This window comes from Pistacia vera, unplaced genomic scaffold, assembly GCF_008641045.1.
Source record: "Pistacia vera cultivar Batoury unplaced genomic scaffold, PisVer_v2 Contig473, whole genome shotgun sequence".
Classification (NCBI taxonomy): domain Eukaryota; kingdom Viridiplantae; phylum Streptophyta; class Magnoliopsida; order Sapindales; family Anacardiaceae; genus Pistacia; species Pistacia vera.
In genome coordinates, this window is record NW_022196305.1 from 515,704 (window position 1) to 541,097 (window position 25,394).

General features: G+C 40.4%; 1 protein-coding gene across 1 annotated transcript; it reads left to right on the forward strand.

Moving 5' to 3' along the window:
* The first annotated feature begins 11,194 nt into the window (after positions 1-11,194).
* Positions 11,195-13,958, forward strand: LOC116146149 (2-methyl-6-phytyl-1,4-hydroquinone methyltransferase, chloroplastic-like). The gene is made up of 4 exons (XM_031431555.1): positions 11,195-11,318; positions 11,424-12,030; positions 12,546-12,852; positions 13,591-13,958. Exons 2-4 carry the CDS (start codon positions 11,483-11,485, stop codon positions 13,744-13,746), a joined length of 1,011 nt encoding a protein of 336 aa, XP_031287415.1. The 5' UTR covers positions 11,195-11,318; positions 11,424-11,482; the 3' UTR covers positions 13,747-13,958.
* Positions 13,959-25,394: the final 11,436 nt, after the last annotated feature.

A 25,394-nucleotide genomic window follows, 5' to 3' on the forward strand; every position in this document is an offset into this window, starting at 1 on the left:
AAAATCTTTACAAGGAAAAAACTGAGTTCGGAATTACTGATAATATGGTCAGAGATGCTCAGCATTCCAAGCTCGAGGTACTTCAAAATCATTCAGCTTTTTCAGATGATAAGTCCCCGGTCTTATCACTTTGGCGATGCGGTATGCACCTTCCCTGTTCGGTCCTAAAACTCTCGCGCTTGGTTCTCTAGTACCGAGAAAAACTTCCTTCAAAACAAGGTCTTCGACTTGGAACTCTCTTCTCCTGACCTTAGAGTCGAAGAACCTATTCACGCGTTGCTGATAGGCTGCTATTCTTAGTTGAGCCTTGCTGCGATGTTCTTCAACTAGGTCCAGACTTGCGTGCATAAACGCTTCATTGTCGGCTTCGCTGTATAGGTCCCTCCAAAGTGAACCGGTTCCTACCTCCACAGGGATCATCGCTTCGCAGCCATATGCTAGCGAAAAAGGGGTTTATGAGGTAGAGGTTCTCGAAGTTGTCCTATATACCCATAGAACTTCGGGGAGGTTGTCGGCCCAATTTCCCTTGGCTGTGCCAAGTTTTGCCTTCAGAGTGTGCTTGATGGTTTTGTTGACAGCTTCAACTTGACCATTTGCTTGCGGCCTTGCGACTGAGGCAAATTTTTTATGAATACTCAGCTCGTCGTAAAATTGCTTGAATTTCTTGTTATCGAATTGTTTACCATTGTCTGATATAAGAGCATGAGGAATCCCATAGCAACACACAATGTTCTTGAAGACGAAATCCTTGAGCTTCCTCGTCGCGATCGCGACAGGAATCAGTATATGCCTTTGAATGCGTATGTATCGGCTATTATTGACAAGTCAGAAGAAGCAAGCCTGCTCGGAGAGCCCGAGCCCATGAAAAATCCTCCATCAGCCAGAAATAGTAAGAAATATTGTTGCTTTCATTGGGATAATGGGCATCACACTGATGAGTGTCGAGCTCTCAAACAGATAATCAAGGACCTCATCAAGCAGGGGCATTTCAGGGAATATATTGATGATTCCACTCCCGCACAAGAGAAAAATCAAGGGGAACTAGGAAAGAAGCGACGTGATCGAAAAGGTATTTGCAACGTCAATTTGATCTTTGGAGGGCCGCACCTCGCAGGGAACTCGTGAGGTGTCTAGGAAAGATATGCTCGCGTAGCCCATCACGACCCTATCAGTGTGTGAGCATGACACGGTGACCACAAAAGGTTCGCAGGGAGGAGGAAATTACCTTCTCTGAAAAGGATGCAGTTTGATTACATCATCCCCATGATGACGCTCTTGTGATCACACCCCTAATAGGACGTCATAACGTCCACAGAATGTTGGTGGATAACAGAAGTGCTGTGAACATCATGTTCCAGATAGCTTTCGAAAGAATGAACTTAAACGAGGCCGACCTGAAACCCACCTCGATCCCCCTATATGGTTTTACAGGGGACCACCTGATCCCCAAAGGAACGATCTTGCTTCCAGTCATGTTGGGTGACTTTGACAAAGTGACTAACTGAATTCTTGGTAGTAGATTGCCCATCCGCTATTAATGGAATCCTAGGGCGACCTCTACTGAGAAACTTCAACGCAGTCACTTTGATATACCATCTGAAGATGAAGTTCCCCATCCCGACGGGGATAGAGGAAGTCAACAGATCTCAACGCGCATCTCGCGACTGCTATGTGAAAGCAATGCAGATGGCGTGCAAAGGGAAATGCATCTTGCGAGGCATTCCCCGACAGGCAATGGAGATCAGCCGGATCAAGCCACAGCCCGGCCTAGCAGAGGATAATATGGATCCTTATATTCAAGAATGCCCTTCCAGTGGGCCAGTTGAGGATCTGTCTGAAGTATCGATCGACCAGAGCGAGCCGAGCAGAGTGTTAAGGATTGGGAGCAATCTCAACCCCCAGCTCGCCACCGAACTGACTAGCTTCCTTAGAGAGAATATCGATGTGTTCGCATGGTCATATGCGGATATGGTTGGGATCATCCCAGATATTATTTGCCATGCATTGAACATCGACAGTGAAGCCAAGCCGGTTCGCCAAAAGAGAAAAGCGATGGATCCGGAGTGATATGCTGCCTTAAAACTTGAGGTGGATAACCTCCTTCGAAATGGATCCATCAGAGAAGCACTCTATCCGACCTGGGTTGCCAACCCGATTCTAGTAAAGAAACCCAACGGCAAATGGTAGACCTGTGTCCACTTCACCGACCTCAATAAGGCATGCCCAAAATATAGTTTCCCCCTTCCCAAAATCGACCGGCTCGTGGATGCCACCTCAGGGCACGAGCTACTGAGTTTTATGGACGCGTACTTAGGATACAATCAAATTTCAATGTATGCACCGGACGAAGAGTATACATCCTTTGTTATAGATCGGGGGCTATACTGTTACAAAGTTATGCCCTTCGGCCTCAAGAACGCTGGCGCAACTTACTAGCAGTTGGTTAACCGAATGTTCTCCGAACAGATCAGGAAATCGATGGAGGTCTATGTAGATGATATGCTGGTCAAATCTCATGTCATTTCAGATCACATAGCGCATCTCGCTGAGATGTTTGGCATCCTCCGACAATATAGAATGAAGCTAAACCGCCTCAAGTGCTCATTTGGAGTATCCTCGGGAAAATTCCTAGGATACATGGTTAACCAATGAGGCATAGAGATCAACCCCGAGAAGATCCAAGCTCTCCTCGACATGAAAAGCCCGACCAACAAAAAACAGGTCATGAACCTTAATGGGAGAATAGCGGCGCTAAGTCGCTTCATATCGAGGGCAATAGATTGCTGCTTGCCATTCTTCAATGTTCTAAGGGCCAATAAAAAGTTCGAGTGGACTCCCGAGTGCAAACAGGCATTCCAGAGTATTAAAGAACACCTTGGGAAGCCACCTCTCCTATCCAAGCCTCTCCCACAAGAGATCCTCCTCTTGTATATGTTCGTCTCTCAGTCCGCGGTCAGTGTAGCCTTAATTCAGGAAGAGGATAGGGTCCAATGGCAAGTGTATTACACGAACAAGCGTCTGTTAGATGCTAAGATGCGGTATCCAGAAATGGAACGATTAGCTTATGCCCTGCTGATCGCTTCCAGAAAGTTGCGACCTTACTTCCACGCCCATACGATCCATGTAATGACTAATTTCTGCTCAGGCAGGTCCTCCAAAAGCTAGAGGCGTCAGGTAAATTGCTTAAATGGGCTATGGAATTAAGTCAGTTCGATCTGAAGTACAGACCAAAATCAACTATCAAGGGGCAGGCTGTTGCCGACTTCATATCAGAATTCTCGTATCACCCGACAAATGAGTCGGAGCAACAGCTGATAAGAATTCATAATATCTATATATTTGTCATATTTCCTTATGTTTTAATGGTTATAAATGCTTAAATCTTGGATTTTGATTATGTTTCGTATTTTGTGGAGTAGATTAAAGAGTTAAATCAAATTGAATTCAAAATCAAGAGATTTGGAGAGAAAAAATCGGAGCTCAAAAAGTGATACATTCTAGAAGCAGATTTTGCTTAAAGCGTGGGCACGTCCTGTTTTCCCAGAATGTTCACAAAAGTAGTTAGTAGATAAAGCGTAGGCGCGCCTTACTGGATTTGAGGTTTTGACCTAGGGTTACGAATTTGTTGGAGAAAAAGATATGTATGACAGTTGGAAAGACTTATTTACCCATTCTTAATCTCTAGGATTTGCCAAGACTCCCTATTAAGGTGGGATTTGCTTTTAATTAGTTTCCTGATCTAGATAGGGTAACTATTATTAGATGGAGTTATAAATAGGGAGATTATTCACAAGAAAAAGGATATACATCTCTACCTCTCTTTCTTCTCATTTCTTTTAATTATGAGTAGCTAAATACTTTTCTTCCAACTGAAGGATAATTGAAGTTTTGGTTCTTCAAGAATTGTGAGATCTAAATAATTTTCAGTGTTCTTTTATTTCTTCACTATTTATATATCTCCTATGTTTATTAACAATTATTGTCTTGATTGATTGATGCAAAGGGCCTGTTGTTCAATTATCAGGTTAATAAATTGCCATTTAGAACTTTAAATCCGTAATTGTTTAAATGTTCTAATATTGGTGGTAAAATAACATAGTTGATTATAGAGAGGTTTTTGATTTATGTTATGAAGATATATGATCTAGTCTAAATGAATCGAGCTTGTGTATTTGTTGGCTAGAATTGGTAGTCTCTCTAATTATTAATGTTGTCGATAGATTAAATCCTAAGTGCTTGTTTAGGGTTGTTTATTAACAAGGGAAGTAATCAATGAGCTTGTTTTGGTTATCGAGAAAGTAAGGAGAGATAGGTTGTTAGAGCTTGTTAATAACCATAACCAATTTAGTGAAGAATAGAAGATTTTATCCTTGTATCTATGATCAATTCTCTGAACCAATTCTGAAATTATACCTTTGGTTGGATATTTGCCTGATATTGATTTCTCCTTAATTTTTAGTTGATTATAATTGCTTTCTTTTTATTTCACTTTGAAATTTCAAAACCCCCCTTTTCTTTGCTTTAATTTTCATTAAAATAAATCTACCAAATCTCTGTGGATACGACCTTGCTCATCACTGTTACAATTTGTTTTTTTTATTTAGAGTGAGAATTTTATTATTTGTTGGATTCGACACCCACCAACAGTCCAGCGAAATCATTCAGGAAACTGCCTAGAATCTGTCGACCTGGAGCCTCTACATCGATGGATCATCGAATAGAAAGAGGGCCAGGGCAGGTCTTCTCCTTTTGAGTCTCGAATGGGCTCGCATTCACTGCATTCTCTGATTCGGTTTTAAGGCAACCAATAATGAGGCCGAGTATGAAGCTCTGCTCTATAGACTGCGATTGGCCAAGGAAATGGGTGCAACCGCAATCAGTATCCACAGTGACTCCATGCTGGTAGTTAAACAGATTTTGGGAGAGTACCAAGCCAAGGAAGAAAATATGATCAGCTATCTGAAGAAAGCTAAGGCCGCACTCGATCCATTCAAGCACTTCATGATCACACAAATTCCTAGAGAGAGCAATTCTGTGGCAGATGCTTTGGCAAGGATAGCCTCGTCATTAGACTCAAATGCACCAGAGAGCATTCCTGTTCGATTCATTGAAACCCCCAGCATCAGCCCGAATGAACAGGTCCTGAATATAACTGAATCGGATTCCTGGATAACTCCTATAATTCAGTATCTCAAGGATGAGACCTTACCTGACGACAAGGTCGAAGAAAGGACTCTGCGAACAAGATCTACTCATTATACCTTCATTGGAGACCAGTTGTATAGGCGAGGGTTTAGCGCCCCTCTCCTCCGATGTGTAACTAGTGAAGAGGTAGATTACATCATGAGGGAGATACATGAAGGGATCTGCAGTAATCACACCACCGCACCATCTTTCGCCAACAAAGTTGTTCGTCAAGGGTACTACTGGCCCCTAATCCAAGAAGACACCTACAACTTTGTCAAAAGGTGTAACAAGTGCCAACAGTTCGCTAACATACTGCGAGCTCTTTCCCACCAACTGATAACCATGACTAGCCCCTAACCATTCTCCATGTGGGGAATCGATCTCATCGGTCACATGCCAGTTGGTAAAGGGGGAATAAAGTATGATGTGGTCATAGTGGATTACTTCACCAAATGGGTCGAAGCAGAACCATTAGCCACAATCACGGCCAAAAAGCTCAAGGATTTCGTCTTCAAGAACATTGTGTGCCGCTATGGGATTCCTCATACTCTTATATCGGACAATGGTAAAAAATTTGATAACGAGGAATTAAGCAATTTTGCGATGAGCTGGGTATTCATAAAAAATTTGCCTCAGTCGCAAGGCCGCAAGCAAATGGTCAAGTTGAAGCTGTCAACAAAACCATCAAGCACACTCTGAAGGCAAAACTTGGCGCAGCCAAGGGAAATTGGGCCGACGACCTCCCCGAAGTTCTATGGGCATATAGGACAACTCCGAGAACCTTTACCTCAGAAACCCCTTTTTCGCTAGCATATGGCTGCGAAACGATGATCTCTGTGGAGGTAGGAACCAGTTCACTTCAGAGGGACCTATACAGTGAAGCTGACAATGAAGCGCTTATGCGCGCAAGTCTGGACCTAGTTGAAGAACATCGCAGCAAGGCTCAGCTAAGAATAGCAGCCTATCAACAACGTGCGAAGAGGTTCTTCGACTCTAAGGTCAAGAGAAGAGAGTTCCAGGTCGACGACCTTGTTTTGAAGGAAGTTTTTCTTGGTACTAGAGAACCAAGCGCAGGAGTTTTAGGACCGAACTGGGAAAGTCCATACCGCATTGCCAAAGTGATAAGACCAGGGATTTATCATCTGAAAAGGCTGAATGGTTCTGAAGTACCCTAAGCTTGGAATGCTGAGCATCTCCGACCATATTATCAGTAATTCCGAACTAGTTTTTTCCTTGTAAAGATTTTATTTTTCACAATCTTTGTGAATGTAAATAACAAGTGTATTATCCTGTTCTTTTGTAATAATCTTCGCATGTAATTCTGTTCGTATAAACATGTTATAATTATGTTCGCATATACTTGTTCTAATGTTATAAACGGTTAGAATGTGATCTCATAAGGTACAGTAATTGTAAGTGCTAGAGATTAAGAAAGATGCATTTCATTAATAAGTACAGCGAACAAGACAATATCCCAAAAACATTACAATTATCGGTCATGATTCTTGACTCCCAGAGGATCGACCTCGTCATCTCAGGGCTAGTCGCCATTCTCCTGGTCGGTTGTAGGTTCATCGGGGGCGTGTCCCGAAGCATCTCCCTGATCAAATCCTCGGGCGGCCTCCGCTGCTTCCTCATCCGCGCACCGCACCATGGAAAGGAGAGTTTCCCGCCAATCCTTCGGGAGGTTGGACATATCAATCTGCGGATTCTTCGGCCGCAAGGCATAAATGGACTCGATCGCCCATTCAGTAGCCTTTGCCTCGATCTCCTCTGCTTGGTTCTGCATCTCTTCAGTCAACGAAGTAACTTTTCCCTGACTCGCTTGGAGTTCGGCCTCAAGAGCCTGCCTTTGCTTCTCTGAGACCTCCCTCTCTTGCTCTGCTCGTAAGGCTCGTTGAGAGGTCGTTTTTAGCTCTTGATCTTTCTCGTCGACTTCCCTGGAGAGCCTAGCTATAGTTCTCTGGAGTTCCTTTATCTCCTCCCCGTGCTTCTCAAGCTCGGCCTTTTGAAAATCCACCGTGCGAAGAGCCGGATCCCTTTCGTTCAGGTACCAGACCACCGATTCAGTGGATAGCCTCTTTTCTGCTTCGACGGTTTCTAGGTCCTGTTTGAGCTTTGCATTCTCTTCCTTCAGTGCGACCTCTCCCGCAGCAACTCCGAGTCGAACCTTTTGTAGGGATAGTTGCATGGAGAACAGAGCCCGCGAACAAGAAGAATGACAGTTTCCTACTAAGAACAAAAGGGCAGTCCTCGCCGAGGACAATTCATTTTACCTTACCTATGTGTTGGATTGATGTGGACATCAGGTCCACGTGGTCGGAACCCACGAACTCTTAAAATACTTTCGCAAGTTCGCACTCCAGCAAGGCGAAGACCGCCGACTGCAAATGATCTGGCAGTTGGCCCATCGAGTCCAACACTGGAGTATCCTTGCTGGTACCCCCGGTAGGGGTGTCGCCCATCAGTTCCTTACCTAACCTTTTTCTGGTTCCTACAACCTTGCCTTGCCCTGTTCGAGATGCTCCCGAAGCAGTGGGAATGCTTAGCTGCGACCCCCCGGGCTGAACGGCCAGATCCTCTGGTTCAGACTCTGACTCTTCGACCCGAATTTGTCACCTCTTCTTAGGTCGCTGAGCCGTTGTCTTCTGCTTCAGGCGAGCAACCGAAGGCTGGGAAGCACCCAAAGGTCGGATCGGGGCACCTGCCGAAGGTTGGAAAGCCTTAGCAAGACACGCAGACCCTGATGTTGCCCCTTCAGCTAGGGGCCCACTAGGAGCAGATTCGGTCATCCTAGCAGTGCTCGCCCGAGGGAAAGAAAACTGCTTTCGTCATGGCTACCCGGACATCTTCAGAGGCATGGTTGCTGCATATGAACGTCGTTAGTAAAAAGATAGTTCATTGCGCAATAAAAAAGGATCCAGTTAACGCAACTTACTCGATGGAGGCTCTAAGGTCGCGTCTATGTTGAAGAAGCCGTACCTCCATAGATTTGCGATTGTCATGAGCAGTTTTACGTCGTGACTCGCTTCGGGCAAGAAACCAAAGGCTACAATTCTGTCTGGATCCGCGAGGAGATCCAAACTGGTCGTTTTGTTAACTGCCAAAAAAGTAATGAATTTCACATCTTTCTTTTTCTATATTAGCACCCGGAAGACACATGTGGATGAGAGAAAATAGGTAAAAACAATAGAGAACAACATTTAAAGTGGTTCGGATGCTAAGGAAGCAAATCCTACGTCCACTGATTTAGTATTAAAGATAGCGGTCAGGTCGCGTTCAGCGGACTGACTTACAAATGATTATACAAGAGAGAAAATGCTATTTTTTCTTTAGAGAGATTAGCTAATCCCTTCAATGAGAGAGGAGCTTTCAATTTACAGTGGGATGAATTAAGGTTATCATTACTAAATCTGTGAGTTGGTGGGATTATCCGTTAAGGGAAAAGAACCTACTCGGGTCCTGGAAGCGGTAGAGGCCGTCGTAACAAAAGAAGAAAAATTTTGTTTCGTAGGCCCCTGTGTTGCTAGGGTAATTGTGTATCCCCGCTGCGATAGTAGGTCGCTTGGACAAGTAGTAGGAGTCCTTGTCCTTGCTCTTTTTTAGGATGTACGAGCAACCGAGTTCTATTGTAGTTAGCTCGCCCAACCCATTCTCGCGACACGCAATGTACATAGCAACCACAATCATGTACACGTTCGGTGTGAGTTGCATCGGTGCGATCCCGAAATGATCCAGGACCGACCTGACAAAAGAGTGGAAAGGGATCAACCCCCCACCCTTGAAGATTTCCTCAAAGATCGCGGCCAACTCACTTGGCTGATGCTGAGCTGTGCGCGTCCTATCGCGGAAGACATCCCCGCGGATACCGTACTGGTCTATCACCCTATTGATCTCATCCTCGATAAGTACCAAGAAGATCTCTTGGGTGGGACTCACAAGAACATCCCGCGTGGATGAACTGGTCCCTTCCTTGGATCTGGTCATTAAGGGGTCCATCCTACTACAGTCTGCAAAAGCGACAAGCAGGGAATCTTTTTAGCCCTCGTACACCATTTCGTACGGTGACGTGGAGGAAAGCAAATGCTTCTCCTCCTAAATCCCAGAAAAACCCTAACAGAATGATTCGAGCCACCATTCATGGCTCGAACCCAACAAGAACATTTCGTCTTCGATCAACTACCGGAAAACCAATCATCTATCAACTGCTGGGACTAAGAAACAAAAACAGAAAACAATTCTTACCTCTCAGAATATGAAGATGGTTCCTTCTGCTTCGAAATGTTAGGTACGCGTTGGTTTGGAAGGCAAAGAATCATAGTTTGCAAAAGTCTCTTGCTCTCTCTGAAAAGATGTGTGGTGGCATTGCCTGAAACGAACCTGGGTTTTATAGCAAAAGAACTGGCATTTGGTTTTCTTGAAATCAAACGACGTTTGGGCGGAAAAATGTACCTCCCCGTTGATCGCGACCACATGTCACAGATCCACGGGAAAGGGTGACCGTCACGCTCCAAGAAAACCCAATCGTTGTCCTTCTCTGTTGAAAAACCCAAACGATGGCACGATTCTCCTACCGATTAAATGCGCCCCAATCTGCATTTAATGCTCTGATAGAGTATATCGTTTCAGCATGTCACGCATTTAATGCGCATGGCTGGCATTAATTGTGCATAGACACGCTTGTCAGAGTAGAAGGCGTTTCATTAAATATATCCATTATGAAAATGCAACAGGTAACATTTGAAGAGATCATTACGTAGAACACTCTTCGTCTGGCAAGTCACGAAGCAACGTGACTCCTCGATTCTACCTCATTGGTCGCGAAACGACGTGACTCTCGGCGAGAACCCAGTTTCGAAACAACCTAATCCTATTATCCAGATGAGAATTCCAATTGTAATCAGGTCGTGAACTTCGGAAAATCGAAATCAAAGCACTGATATGGTCTGAGATCAGGTTGTTCATCCTTGAGCGAAGATCGTATCAGATCGCGCGCACGAAAACGCAGTCTCGACCTCTTCTCATACAGGTCAGGATCACCAAAGTTTCCTCAAAGGCATCTTGTCACGGCATGAATTATAGTTTCCAAGGTCTGATCCTCGCACCTTAAAAACTAGGAGACTTCTGTTATGCCTCAAAATGTAGGGTTGATGCAAGACTCAGTCAGCATAAAAAGTCAGAGCTTAGGTAGGCCCGCGGCTATTCAGAGACAGCCATGTCATATAATGACAGGGGCGGCATGCTCGTGTTAGGGTAGTGGGTTCGCGTCAGACCAGCCAGGAGTTATAGTGACTCCACGTGTCCAATCCCTACACCAAATCGCGTAAATCACTCTAGAAGGTGGGCAATGGGACATAAAGAAGGATTTGCACGGATAATCCCACCAACTCACAGATTTAGTAATGATAACCTTAATCCATCTCACTATAAATTGAGAGCTCCTCTCTCATTGAAGGGATTAGCTAATCTCTTTAAAGAAAAAATAGCATTCTCTCTCTTGTATAATCATTTGTAAGTTAGTCCGTTGAACGCGACCTGACTGCTATCTTTAATACTAAATCAGTGGACGTAGGATTTGCTTCCTTAACATCCGAATCACTTTAAACGGTGTTCTCTATTGTTTTTACCTATTTTCTCTCATCCACGTGTGTCTTCTGGGCCAGCTCAGCATTTCACACGTGCGTTTGGTTGATGTCAAAATCACTCATCAACAATTTCTAATCTATTCTTTTACTCATATTAAGCAGGTTGCAAATGCATGATAGAAGAACTTTAAGCTCCATGTTAATTTTATAGAAGAACAACTTGTTCAAGATTATGAAGAAGTCANTATATCAGCATTTTCTGTACCAAAGATCCTCAATGCCCAACAGAAGTGGTGAATAAAGCCAATTGCAACTCCACGTAGGTGGAAGGCGAATGAATTTCGTGGTCTTTGGTGTCACCCTTCAAAGGACCCCGCGTCTCTTATTTCTCACATAATGTATATAAATTTATTTATTTTTGTTTTCTTCTGTTAATGTGTGTGATTGAAATGTATTCTCCTCCACAGAACCACAGCCACTGGTTGTTGTTTACTTAAACACAACTCTCACTCTCACACAAAAACCTCATTTCACTTCTGGTAACGGGTAAGCCCTATTTCTTCTTACATTTGCTTTTGCTCTTTTAGCTTCAATCAAGAACACTATTTTTTGTTAAACTGCAAGATTTTGCTGGTGGATGTTTTTCAATAGGCTGCAAATCACTGAAAATCTGGTAAAAATCTAAACTTTCTTTGTGGGATTTTCGTGTTATGGCGTCTTCAATGCTGAATGGTGCTGAACACCTCACGCTTCCCAGAGGCGTAAGCCCAAAGGGGTTAGGTTTCTTGGGGTCTGATTTTCACGGGAGGCATATTCCCAAATTGGGTTTAATCTCTAAACCTAGAACCATAAAGTCTTTGAAATGTAGTTTGTCAGCTTCTAGGTCGGCTTCACAGCCAAGATTCATTCAACACAAAAAGGAGGCGTTTTGGTTTTATAGATTTCTGTCAATTGTGTATGACCATGTTATAAACCCTGGTCACTGGACTGAGGACATGAGGGATGATGCTCTTGAGCCTGCTGACCTCAGTGACCGGAATATGATAGTTGTTGATGTTGGTGGCGGCACTGGTTTTACTACTCTTGGAATTGTTAAGCACGTGGATGCCAAGAATGTTACAATTCTTGATCAGTCTCCACATCAGCTTGCTAAGGCGAAGCAGAAGGAGCCATTGAAAGATTGTAAGATTATTGAGGGAGACGCCGAAGACTTACCATTTCCTACTGATTACGCTGATAGATATGTATCTGCTGGGAGGTATATTTGAACTCTCTTAGTTGCTGATTTTAATTGCTTTTCTTGTTTACCTGAAATCTATGAACATGCCAAATTTTGGCAAGTTTTATTGTTCGTAGTTGTGACGTTGGTATTGGTTATGCAGGATAGTTTAATTGGTCATTTTTGAGAATTTTATGGTTGTTCTTGCATGTCTGCTTATTATAATTTTACAGTTGCTCTCAGAAATGAGAAATTCAGAATGGTTTTATTTCCATTTAGTTTGAAAGAATAATTAAGAATAGTCTCCGAACGTGTTTGTTATATTTATTAGAGGGAAGTCAATATACCTGCATATGTAAGTCGTTATCTGTGTGTGCATTTATTTAGGAAATGTGTTATGCATGTTAATGCAGTTTCTTTTTAATACTAAAACTAATATAACTTAGCTGACTTTCTAAGGGGTTTACATTTAAGACTTACTTTAACTGAGATAGAGACAGATCAACTTTCTTTGTAATGTCTCTTATTTGGAAAATATGATTGTATCTTCGCAGTATTGAGTATTGGCCAGACCCACAACGTGGCATCAAGGAAGCATACAGAGTTTTGAAACTAGGAGGAAAAGCCTGTTTAATTGGTCCAGTGTACCCAACATTTTGGTTGTCTCGCTTCTTTGCTGATGTTTGGATGTTGTTTCCGAAAGAGGAAGAATACATTGAGTGGTTCCAAAAGGCTGGATTTAAGGATGTCCAATTGAAAAGAATTGGCCCAAAATGGTATCGAGGAGTTCGCCGGCATGGATTAATCATGGGATGTTCTGTAACAGGTGTTAAACCTGCATCCGGAGACTCTCCATTGCAGGTGATAATTTGAACTTATTGCACTCTTTGGTTTTTGGCCAAATTGTATTGTGTTTATTCTCTCAGCTTCACTTCTCTCTAGTTTATGCAATAATATCTTGCCTTCTTGTGAAAAGTTGATCACTTGGATGAAATTATTAAACTTAACTTCACTGTTTACCTTAACAAAATCAGAACGGAAAAAATCCAGACTTAGGTTGAGAGCTTGACACCCTAACAGATACAATGATTGATAGTTTCATAGAACTTATGTGTGTTTGTTTCATTTACGCCTTTTGAGGTGATGATTAGAACTATTCTGTGTTACATACTCTTGACTTGGATTCATGATGCACTATTAGAAACTCAAGTTCTTACTTGAATCATCTGTGATTCAATAAGATAGTATTTGATGGTAATAAGAACGATTTTAGGAAAAGGAATGGTGGCAGTATTTTCTCGCAGGAATAAATGTAGAATCAACATTGTTTCAAATGCTGGTGTAAGAAAATTCTATCACCATTCAATACAACTGCAGCCTTCTTTAAGTTGGCTAAAAGGCGAAAAGGGATTTACATTTGGACTAAAAAACTTTTGGAATAAACTCGGTGCTTTCGGGATACCATAGACTACTGTAGTATGCAACTACATATATATTGTTGTTTCTAGTGTAAATGGCAACTGAAATCCTATACCCTTTTTCTAACAGCCATGCAAATCCTTAATATTCAACCCTTTAATATTTTTCATTTCATTGCAGCTTGGTCCAAAGACAGAGGATGTATCAAAGCCTGTAAATCGGTTTGTATTCTTTCTGCGCTTCTTATTGGGTGCCATGGCTGCAACATACTATGTACTGGTTCCTATATACATGTGGCTCAAAGATCAAATTGTTCCCAAAGGCCAACCAATCTGAGAGACGGGGGAGAGGGTTTTGAGCTGCTGACGATGTGCTTCCAGTTTGTGGATGTTTCTTCAATGTCCTGTTTAATAATCAGCAATTGCATGGCATTTTGTACTTGTGAAACAGATGGAATTCATAGCATCTTAAATTACTTCTTACTTTTTTAAGGCATCAGGCAAATTCTTGTAATTTGCACTTCCCATTTTTTTTTTTTTTTTTTCCCACAAATCACTAGCTCTACCCCAGGTTGATAAGGAATTGCATTGTGTAAATGGTTAAACGGACTTCTCCAATTCCTTTCAGGTGACGTTCTTCAAATTTACTGGGTCTTCCCTCACAGAATTTGCCTGTGTGGCGTGGTGAATACTTTTACAAAATTTCAGTAACGGTTTACAGAGGAATTAGGGAATTGCGAAAGGAATTAGGATAGGATTATGACAATGTGCTTGGTACATTGTTGGAAAACATTGTCTCTAAATATTTAGATTATTTTTTACTCTCTACATTTGCTAATTTAACTAAATATCCTCTCACAATAAAAGTTTTAAAATTAACAAAAACATGACCACCCACCTAACTTTTTGTCGGCAGTCGACCATCATCGTCGAACAGTGGTCGTTAGTTATCGGAATGGTACATGACCAGTTGGATTTGATAAATTGTGCGTCGATCTTACCTTTTCTAGACAGATCTATTGTGAATCTGGCCGAAAAAAGTCAAATCTACAGCCATAATCTGGCCATCGTCAATGGTCAGATAGATGTGGCCAGATTTGGCTACCAACAGTTAGATTTACGATGGATCTGGCTCAAAAAAAAAGTGGCCCACGATTGGCCAAATCTAGTTGGTCGTGCGCCATTCCGGCGATTGACGGCCATTGTCCAGTGATGATGGCTGGTTGTCGGCAAAAAGTAGGGTGGGTGGGGGTGTTTTTGTTAATTTTAAAACTTTTATTGAGAAAGGTAATTGTTAAAATGTGTTTAGTTCAATAGAATATGATTGAATTTTGAACAATATTAAAACAAACACATTTTTTATTTTTTAGGATAGGATAGTGAAATAAGATAGGGTGAGAATAGCCTACCAAACACAGCCTCATATTTCAAATAATGTACCAAACAAGCCCATCATTTTTAGCAGGGGTATGCAAAAAAATCCGATATCCGATCTGAACTAATTCAAAAAAATTAGATATCCGAAAATTCAGATTGGATTCGGATATTAATTTTTAGAATATTTGGATTTTCGGATCAAATACTGGATCGGCTCTACAAAGAAATAGAATATTCGGATCCGCTCCAGTTTTGTCCATAACTACAAGTTTTAATAAGTTATTTTGGGGTCCTAGGGAAGAGTGGTAAAGTAGGGGTGTTCAAAAGAACCGGTTGGAACCGGAACCGGCGGGTACCTGGGGTTTGGTTTCGGTTCCTACCCGGAACCGACCGTCAACGGGTAGGTTTTCGTTCCAAATTTTTGGAACCGTTACTGTGCGATTCCGGTTCTGGTTCCTATAGTTAGGAACCGGAATCGAAAACAGGAATTGAGACTAATAGAAAATAAAATTAAAGATTAGGGGGTTAATAAAAACTTTTGTAAAAAAAGTAATGTGAATACATTTATATTTATATGTCATAAAATTTAAAGTAAGTTGGTTTGACTTTTGAGAATCTACCTTTATAAAGTAATGGAATTTGTAATTTGTAATTTTATTTTTGTTAACAAGTGCCAAGTGGGGGGGTATTTGTAAGTTTTTAAGGGTTTTTTTACCATTTTAAAAACTTTTGGAGGGTCATGTAATTTTATAGGGTACCCAGAACAGAACCGGAACCGTTGTTATAGGTTTCGGTTTTGGGTACCTAGAAATCGGAACCGTCGGTTCCGGTTCTGGTTCCAAATTTCAAGGAATCGTCGATTCTGATTCTTTCAAAAAATGCAGAGTACTCGGAACCGAACACCCCTATGGTAAAGTATGTGGACCGTTTTGAAATATGATGACAACTTTGGGGATCAAAATGTAATAAAATGATGATGTAGCAGGGAGTATAAGAATATTGCAAAATTTTAGGGGGCAAATTGATATTTTCCATGTAAATTCGGATGAAACCGGATTAGAAAAAATATGGATCGGATTCGGATCAGGTTTCATCTTGATTCGAATTTTCTAATTGGATTAGAATAATGAAAAATCGGATCGGATATCCGGTTTTGCACACCCCTAATTTTTAGTGTTAGAAGTAAATGACGAAGCAGGATATAACCGCCACACTAAAATCAACCCTTTCCACAAATCTTTCTCCATTTTAATCCTCGGACAGTGTATTGCGAAGTCTTCAACAATGGTCTTTACATGTAAGTGTTTATAAGGAAGGGGCAAACCCCTCATGGATTATTTTGATCAACATATATATTAAGTTGCCAATATGTTAATGATCACTCACAACATAAAAGTATTAATAATTATCGAATACTATTTGTTGGAATGCAAATGGTTGAAAAATATGTTATTTACCTTAATAGTTACTTAATATTTAGTTTACTCTTACACTGCCTTCTGGCTCTCCTTGTCACGGAGAAAAATTATAGCAGGGAAGCATTTCGATCCACCATGTCTCAAGTTTGGAAACTGGATGGATGGATCCATTTTACAGATGCTGGTGAGAAATTATTTTTGCTAGAATTTTAAAATGTCTCTGATCTGCAGAAAGTCCTCAACGGACGACCTTGGACATTCGATAGGGCTTTGATCGCTATTCAATGAGTTGATAGTAGCACTCCTTCTAATGCTAGCTGTTTTACTCATGAACCTTTCTGGGTTCAATTACATAATATGCCTTTTGCGGCTATGAATAACGATTATGGAGTCCAACTAGTGTCTGCAATTGGCAAAGTTCTTGAAGTGGAAGTTGGCAAGAATGGTTTGGGCTGGGGAAGTTTTCTGAGGGTGAAAGTAGAGGTTGAACTTACCAAACCTCTGGTTCGAGGAAGGATATTAAGGATTGGGGAGCAAAAGCACTGGATTGCTTTCAAGTATGAACGTTTACAGAATTTCTGTTTTAAATGTGGAGTTCTTAAACATAAGAATAGAGGTTGCTCTTTCATTAGACAGACTGAAAAATCCAATACTCAATTCGGACCTTGGTTGCGAGCCAGTACATCAAAGTTATATTCTAAGGAATCTAAACGCTATGGTGGTTCAACAGATCGAAGCACAAAGCATTTTCATTCACCTCCCATGGATGCTGTTGGTGATACAAGGGGCACAGATGTAAATTCAGATCAGAAAGAGTTGGAGGCTGATTCTCAGGAAATAATAAAGAAAGGTAGTAATAACATTCAAACTGACTCTGCAATGGATACGTTATATGGTAAGGATTGCCTGCCAGGTCAACTTTCCAAGAAAGATGCAGAGAATATTTCATCCATTAATTCTCTAATTATCTCTGCCAATAAAGGATCAACCCAAGATTCTCTCCCAGAAACAAATGCTTTAATTGAGGATGTCATGGCTCAAGATTGGCAAGAAACTCCTCCTCATCAGGATGTGACAGCAACTCCTCAACTTTCTGAAATCTCCTCCCAAGCTATACATCCGGGTGGATCTAAGAGGCCCACTTGGAAATGGAAAGCTAGAGGCATTAATCACATCAATGTGAAGGAAGGTTCTATTCAGACAAAAAAAAAGGAATATACGATTAATAGCAGAAGGATCAACTGAGATACACAGTCCCAAGAAACAGAAAGTGTCAAATGACTTTGCTCCTACAACTTTCATGGTTGACCACACCCAATGATTTGCATTAGCTGGAACTGTTATGGGCTTGGGAACCCACGGACAGTTCGTGAACTTCATCATTGGGTGAAGACTAAGTGTCCCGACTTTGTTTTCCTTATAGAGACAAAGTGTAACAGTAATAAATTAGAGCTCATAAGAAACAAGATTGGATTTTCATACAGCTTTGTTGTTGAAAGTAGAGGGGCTAGTGGTGGTATTGCAATGTTATGGAAGGATGATAAAGAAGTGGACTTGGTGTCCTATACTCAACATCACATCTCTATTATCGTTAATTAGCCAACAACAAACCAGAAATTCATTTTAATAGGTTTTTATGGACACCTGGATGCTTCTAAAAGAACAGGTAGCTGGAACTTGTTAAGAGAATTAAAAGCTCAATCGAATATGGCATGGCTGTGTATTGGTGACTTTAATGAAATTTGCCACTAATATGAGAAGTTCGGAGCTGCAGATAGACCTTACAGGCAAATGGAAAATTTTCGAGAAGCACTTTTAGATTGTGATCTCAGTGAAATTCCTTTCAATGGAGATTTCTTCACCTGGAATAATGGCAGAGAGGGATGGTATTTCACAAAGGAAAAATTAGATAAAGGCTTTGGAAACAAGGCATGGTTTGAACTGTTCTCAGATTGCATAGTGAATTCTTTAAGTGTTTCTTCTTTTGACCATAAACTAATTTTCATCCAAATTAGAGGAGAATTGGAAACTGAAATCAGAAAGCATAGGCCTTTCCGATATGAAGCTGCCTGGGTTAATAGAGCTGAATATGGGGAGCTGATCCAAAGAGAATGGCTTTGCAATTTAAATCCGAACTCTAGTTTGCCAAGTACTATGGAAGGACTCCAAAGGTGCAAAGAAAAACTGTCCACCTGGAGCAAAATCACTTTCCGAAACCAAAGGAATACTGTGACAGACAAGCTATCTCAGCTGAAGCATCTGGAAGACACAAACAGAGGCGATAAAAAGGAAGAATTGCAGCAGCTCAAACAAGAAATTGATGGACTTCTGGAAGAAGATGATATCAAATGGAAGCAAAGAGCTAAACAACAATGGTTAAAAGATGGTGATCGTAATACAAAATTCTTTCACTTGTGTGCTAACCAACGCAGGAAGTCTAATGTTATCAAGCAAATTTCAAGTGATGATGGCAGGTTTGCTAATAAACCTGAAGAGGTTAGCAACCTTTTTCAATTATTCTTTCAATCATTATTTCCTTCGTCAATGCCTGAGAGAATAGAGGACTGTATCCGTGTGGTAAAACCTGTTATAACTCCTGAAATAAACAGTGATTTGGTTAAGCAAATTTCTAACGAAGAAGTAGAAAAAGCTGTTTTCAATATGAATGGTTTAGGATCTCCAGGATCTGATGGATTTCCTGCCATCTTCTATCAGAAACATTGGATGATCATTGGACCTAGTGTGTGTGCTACTGTGAGAGATGCCTTCTGTTCTAGGAGCTGGCCTCAGGACTTTAATGCTACTCTTATTGCATTAATTCCCAAGGTTAAAACTCCTTCTAAAGTGTCAGAGTTCAGGCCAATATCTTTATGCAACGTTCTTTATAAAATTTTGGCCAAGGTCCTTGCTAATAGACTGCAAAAAATCCTACCACAGATTATATCTCCATCACAAAGTGCTTTCATACCAGACCGGTTGATTACTGATAATGCTATAGTGGCATTTGAAGTCATGCATACTATGAATACCAGTCTAAAAGGGAAGAATGGTTATATGGCGCTTAAGCTTGATATGAGCAAGACTTATGATAGGCTTGAGTGGTCTTTCCTGCAAGCAGTCATGCTTAAGATGGGTTTTAACCCAACCTGGATCAAACTCATCATAAACTGCCTCTCATCAGTTACTTACTAAGTTCTCATCAATGGGATTCCTAAAAAACCATTCAAACCTTCTCGTGGGATTAGACAAGGTGACCCTTTGTCACCTTATCTATTCATTATTGGAGCTGAAGCTCTTAGTAGGCTCATCCAAGATGCTGAAGACAGAGGAGTTATCAAAGGGGTTCCAATGGGGTGTTCTAAAATGAGTATTGGCCACNGGTGTAATTGACATAAACAGCCCTATGATTTGACACGTGTCTTCGTTGCGTGACATCTGGCTTGTTGATATTCCAATCATTTAGCGTCCAAACAAATCAGCTCCTCCTAGAATAGAGGACTCCAGCCACTATATTTCCACCACGTGGCGTGATCTCATCAAGCTTGCCGTGTAGCAGCATCTTGTGGTTAGCAGTACCAATAATTTTGTGGATTTATATATACAATATTACAAGTTTTTTGAATTTAAGGTAAATGTTTGATTTATTTGATATAAATTTGATTACGTTGTATGATTTGTAATATATATTATAAAACAATCATACAATATATATCATGAAACATGTGAAATATATGTACTATACGTGAATTCATAATAAAACATGATTATCCAAGCAACAAATTATCTAAGTGGCTAGGGTAAAATCCTCTCATCTATATGACAGATATCTTGGACTTCCAACGTTGATTGGGAGGGACAGAACAAGAGGTTTTAAGCACATCCTAGATCGAGTATGAGGCAAACTTAGTAATTAGAAGATGAAGTATCTATCACAAGCTGGGAAAGAAACTCTACTTAAGACTGTTATTCAAGCTCTTCCAACATATAGCATGGGTGTTTTTAAAATCTCAAAAACCATCTTACAAGAGCTGAATAGATTGACTAAAAATTACTGGTGGGGCGAAAAAAATGACGAAAGTAGGATTCACTGGTGTTCATGGGATAAAATGAAGCTGTCCAAGTCCAATGGTGGCTTAGGCTTCAGAGATTTAGAACTCTTTAACTTGACTATGCTTGCCAAGCAGGGTTGGAGACTTCTTCATTATCCTAATTCATTTGTTGCGAGAGTTTTATCTGCTTAATACTATCCTGAAGGTTATTTTTTAGAAGCTAAAGTTAAAAGAACATCATCCTTTATTTGGAGAAGTGTAATGGCAACAAGGCCAGTTTTGGAGTCTGGTTTAATGTGGCGCATTGGTGATGGTTCCAAGGCCCGGATTTGGTAAGACAAATGGCTTCCTTCTCCATCTTCATTTAAGATTCAAAGTCAATGCCTTGGTATGGACCCGGAGGCTAAGGTGGCTACTCTTATAGATCCCCAATCAAAATCCTAGAAGTTGGATCTGTTCAAAGACTTGTTCTCTGAATCAGAAGTTAACACCATCTGTCAAATTCCCATCAGTGTCTTCAATAGACCAGATAAACTTGTTTGGAGATGCTCTCAAAATGGTATATTCTCGGTAAGGAGTGCATATCACCTGTAAGTGGAGTCTCAACTCTCATCCCAAGGCCAATCCTCTTCTGTAGCCAATGAGAATAAAAAGTGGAAAAAGTTATGGAAGCTTCCCATCACTAATGCAGAGAAGCTATCTTTATGGAAAGCTTGCCAAGACATTCTACCTACCAAGTGTAACCTTATCAAGAAAAGGGTGATTGAGGATCCTTTTTGCCCCTTTTGTTGCTCAGAAGAAGAAGATGTCTTGCATGCTTTATGGGGTTGCACTGCTGCCAAGGATATTTTGTCAAGTTGTTCTCTAACCTTCCAAAAGATGAATGACAATTTCATCAACTTCAGAGAGCTAGTTATGTTTTTTCTATCCGAATTAGAGGAAAAGCATTTAGCTGAATTTGGAGTGGTGGTCTCAAAAATCTGGCAAAGAAGGAACGAGCTTACTTTCAAACAACATATCTCTACTCCATCCCAGATCATTCACCATGCAACTTAAGAACTGGACATGTTAAACTCCTTACACCAATCGAGGACCTCTCCTAATGCTCATCCTTAGATTCCTGATCCCAGCTCACCAAGATGGCAGCCACCACCTGAAGGTATCTACAAGATAAACTGGGATGCAAGTGTGAGAAAAGAAGATTGCACAATTGGTGTTGGAATTGCAATTCGGGACTGGCAAGGCAGGTTTATGGCAACTATGAGAATGAAGAAACCCATGTTCCCAGATGCATACTTGGCTGAGTCTTTCGCAGCTCTTCAAGCAGTCATTCTAGTAGCAGATATTGGTATTAACCAAATTATCCTGGAAGGGGACACGCTTCAAGTAGTTAATGATCTCCTTAGGGATGAAGAGAATTGGGGCCAAGCTGGTAGAGATGGCAATGGGCCCGACATTTTCGGGTACCCGGCCCGAAAGGGGCGGGCTTTACCCGAGGTTGGCGGGCTTGGGCTTGGGCCTGGGCTTAATTTTAAGGCCCGACCTCGGGTACGGGCCGGGCATGGGTATATCTTTAGGCCCGGCCCGGCCCGGCCCGTCCCAAAATTTTAGTATTAATTTTACTAATTTACCCTTATACTATATATTTAATTACAATATTATCCTATATATATATATATCCATCATGTTAAACCTTTAATATGGGATGAAAATTGAGGTTAGGGTTTGGGAAAAATGGATATATATATATCCATTTTTCCCAAACCCTAACCTATATATATCCATTTTTCCCNAACGTGACTCTTCCCACGTCAGCCCTTTGTTTTCCCGGGTATAACAGACATAAAAAGAAAAAGAGAAAATGATTACCATTGGTTTGTGGCGATGATAGCTAGGTCCAATTAATATTACCAGAATTTCAAGTGATTACTATATATATTATGTATAAGCAACATACATCCCATATCAAGAACATTTAATTTTTTTTTTTTTTTTTTGGATAATTATGGTGTCCGAGTCATCTTGTACACATCTCAATTAAACCTCGGGACTCATTGAACACTCTACAAACTCAATGTTACAGATAAACCAACAATGTGATATGCGGTCTCAAGGTGGTTTGAACTCAGGAAGTCAATAAAGGGAACAAACCTTCTTGACCACCAGACTAATCCCTTAGGGTTAAGATTATTTAATTGATATTAGTGTTTTGGTGGGAGTGGTGATTGGAATAGCTAGCCATGGAGGAATTGGTTATGGACATGGAAGGTAGAAGGAAGAAAGAAGATCAAATAGAAGTAGAGGCCATCTTCATGATATACAAAAAAAATTCTCTATGTTATGTTTTAATTGTTGATCTACATATACAGTTTGAGGATGTGATAGACAAGATCAAAATGAAGAAATCAAATGCAAGCCAAAAGAACATAAAGTTTGAAGAAAAGGTGATCCTAAATGGAATAACTGGAATGGTTAAACCAGGTGAAATGTTAGCCATATGTTAGGTCCCTCAAGCAGCGGCAAAACTACTCTATTAACTGCATTAGGAGGTCGACTAGGATGAAGTTATGGAAGCATAACCTACAACGGGAAGCCCTTTTCGAACTCGATGAACTGAATCACCGGTTTTGTTACACAAGATGATATACTTTACCCTCATTTGTGTTGGATATGGTTCATAATTTGCATGCAGACGAATTCGGGGGTTAGATTCGAGTAAGCTCAAATGAAGTAGGTTTTCTATTATATATATAATGTAACAGTGAGAAACCAGAAGTAATCAAAATAGAGAGTGAGAGTGAACTGCCATCATTATTCATTGTAATTGCTACAGAGTTCTAAAACTTAGCCAAAATTCTCTATTGGAATGGTGGACATAGTTCCTTAATCGAAACAAACTAGGGTAAATCAAGTGTACTATTTACTTTTCTGTTTTCTTTTATAGTGTGTGTTTAGCTGTGGTTTCAACAATTTGATGGTGACAGAAATGCTGATATACACCACGCTTCTTCGATTACCCAATACTCTCACTCAAGAAGAGAAAATTGCTCATGCAGAAGCTGTAACAACTAAACTTGGTTTAACTAAGTGCAAGGATAGTATTATAGGAGGCCTATTATTGAGGGGAATTTCAGGGGGAGAAAGAAAAAGGGTTAGCATTGGGAAAGAAATTTTGATAAATCCTAGTTTATTGTTTCTGGACGAACCCATTTTAGGTCTTAACTCGACATCGGCTCAACAGATTATGTCTACATCGCGAATATATAACCTAACTATTGTGTTTTGTAAGGCTTAATTCTCTTGATGGAGAAATTTTATCTTCTAGCCACATATAGATAATGTGGTACTTGTTCTTCCTGATTTTTTTTTTCCTAAAAGGAATTATATATATGTTAATTAAAGATATCTATTTCAAGTGATTGATGCAAATAGTATTACAAGGGAGTTTGCCATTAGCAGCCTCTTGTAGTATTCAGAGAAGTCAAAAATTACATAGGAGTTAAGATTAGGAAGATTTGCATATAAAATACCTAAACAACCCCAAAAGGTTGGCCTGACGGCAGGGCCGGCTCAAGGGGTAGGCTAGGGCCTCCCAAAACCAGCGTAAAAAAGGGCCCAATTTTTTTATAAATTTTTTTTGAATATATTACAAAAATGAAAATAGTGTATAATTTATTATCTAGGTTGGCCCAAGGGGCCTAAAAAAAATGCCAAAAAGGCTCAAATTTATTTTAAACTTTTTACATTATTCCCACCTAAAGTTTGACAAAATAGCAAGTTTGTACCTCTAGTTTCATATATTACAATTTACACCCATAAATTAACACATTGAATTTCTTGTAACAATGAAAGGCTAAAATGTCATCTACATGTCTCAAAATACTCATCCCCAATTCAATCCCAAAATTTGATATTCATATAAATCATCTCCGCCCTCTTTTGCCGCCAATCGTTTGGAGTTGATTCCGGTCGATTTGTCACCAAACTCGATCGGAATCATCACTTTATCATTTTCCAAGTTTTTTTCTAGCCTTGATAGCCCTCGATTTGGCCAATTTTTTACGAATCTTGCAATCCAACTACATCACGCGCGACAACCATTTTCGACCTTTTCGGCCTGTACCTGACGTTGTTGGTCTTCCTCCCCCAAACCCTCTCCCGAAACCCCTATCATACCTCTTCAGTTTACTCCACCAATTGCCGGCCACCGATACCTTTTGGGTTGCGACTTCTCAAGCCTTTTCCGGTCAATCATGACATTGGAAATCACCAATTTCACCACCCATCGTTTCTCCAACATCTACTCACTAACCCCCCCCCCCCCCCCCCCAACAAAAAAAAAAAAAAAAAAAACCTGACCTCGTTAGCCCACTGGTCATCGTCCATCTCTCCTAGTGATTTTGCATCTCAAAAAAGGAAAAAAAATAAAGTTGAAATAATTTTTTTAATATATGTTTATATTATTAGAAGGCCTCCAAAGTAACTCTTGCCTAAGGTCATAAATGTTCTTAAGACGGCTCTGCCTGACGGTCAAGAAGGTTTGCTCTTACTTCCCAGGTTCAAACCACCTTGGGGTCCACATTTGTGACTTACCTTAGAACATTGGACTTGCAGGGTGTTCAACGAGCCTAAGAGATTAGTTGAGGTACGTGTAAGCTGGCCTAAAAGACCCTAGTTATTAAAAAAAAAAAAAAAAAAAAAAACCTAGACAGGCTAGTAACTCTTCCAAATGAAAGAAAAGGAAAACAAAATAGAAATATAAGCAAAGGTTCCAATTCATTTGTGATAATGAGGACAAAATTAATAGTCTTGTATCATATGTTAAATTCAAGATAATTTGCATTATAGTGGAACATAATTTGGACGATCTCTTGAATATTTCAATTAATCAACTTCAAGAGTGAGCTAGATGTGAGATTATATATATATGTTGGATCGTACGGACACATTCATTAAATAAATAGAATTTGGAAAGCCAAACTTCTGCAGAATGAAAAATGGCTAAACAGTACGTATAGATAGTTCAATAGTTCATGACCTAATTAAAACTCCTAAAAGCTTTCATTGAGTCTTACTTTTTATCTTTTGTTTCTGAAACTATCAGGAAAATATGAAAAATTGTAAATGCCGCAAGAAGACCA

Excerpts from the sequence above, each read along its gene's own strand:
- LOC116146149 (XM_031431555.1), top strand. The coding sequence starts at position 11,483 with ATGGCGTCTTCAATGCTGAATGGTGCTGAACACCTCACGCTTCCCAGA. Across the intron at positions 12,031-12,545 it reads AGATATGTATCTGCTGGGAG|TATTGAGTATTGGCCAGACC; the intron begins GTATATTTGAAC and ends GTATCTTCGCAG. Across the intron at positions 12,853-13,590 it reads CCGGAGACTCTCCATTGCAG|CTTGGTCCAAAGACAGAGGA; the intron begins GTGATAATTTGA and ends ATTTCATTGCAG.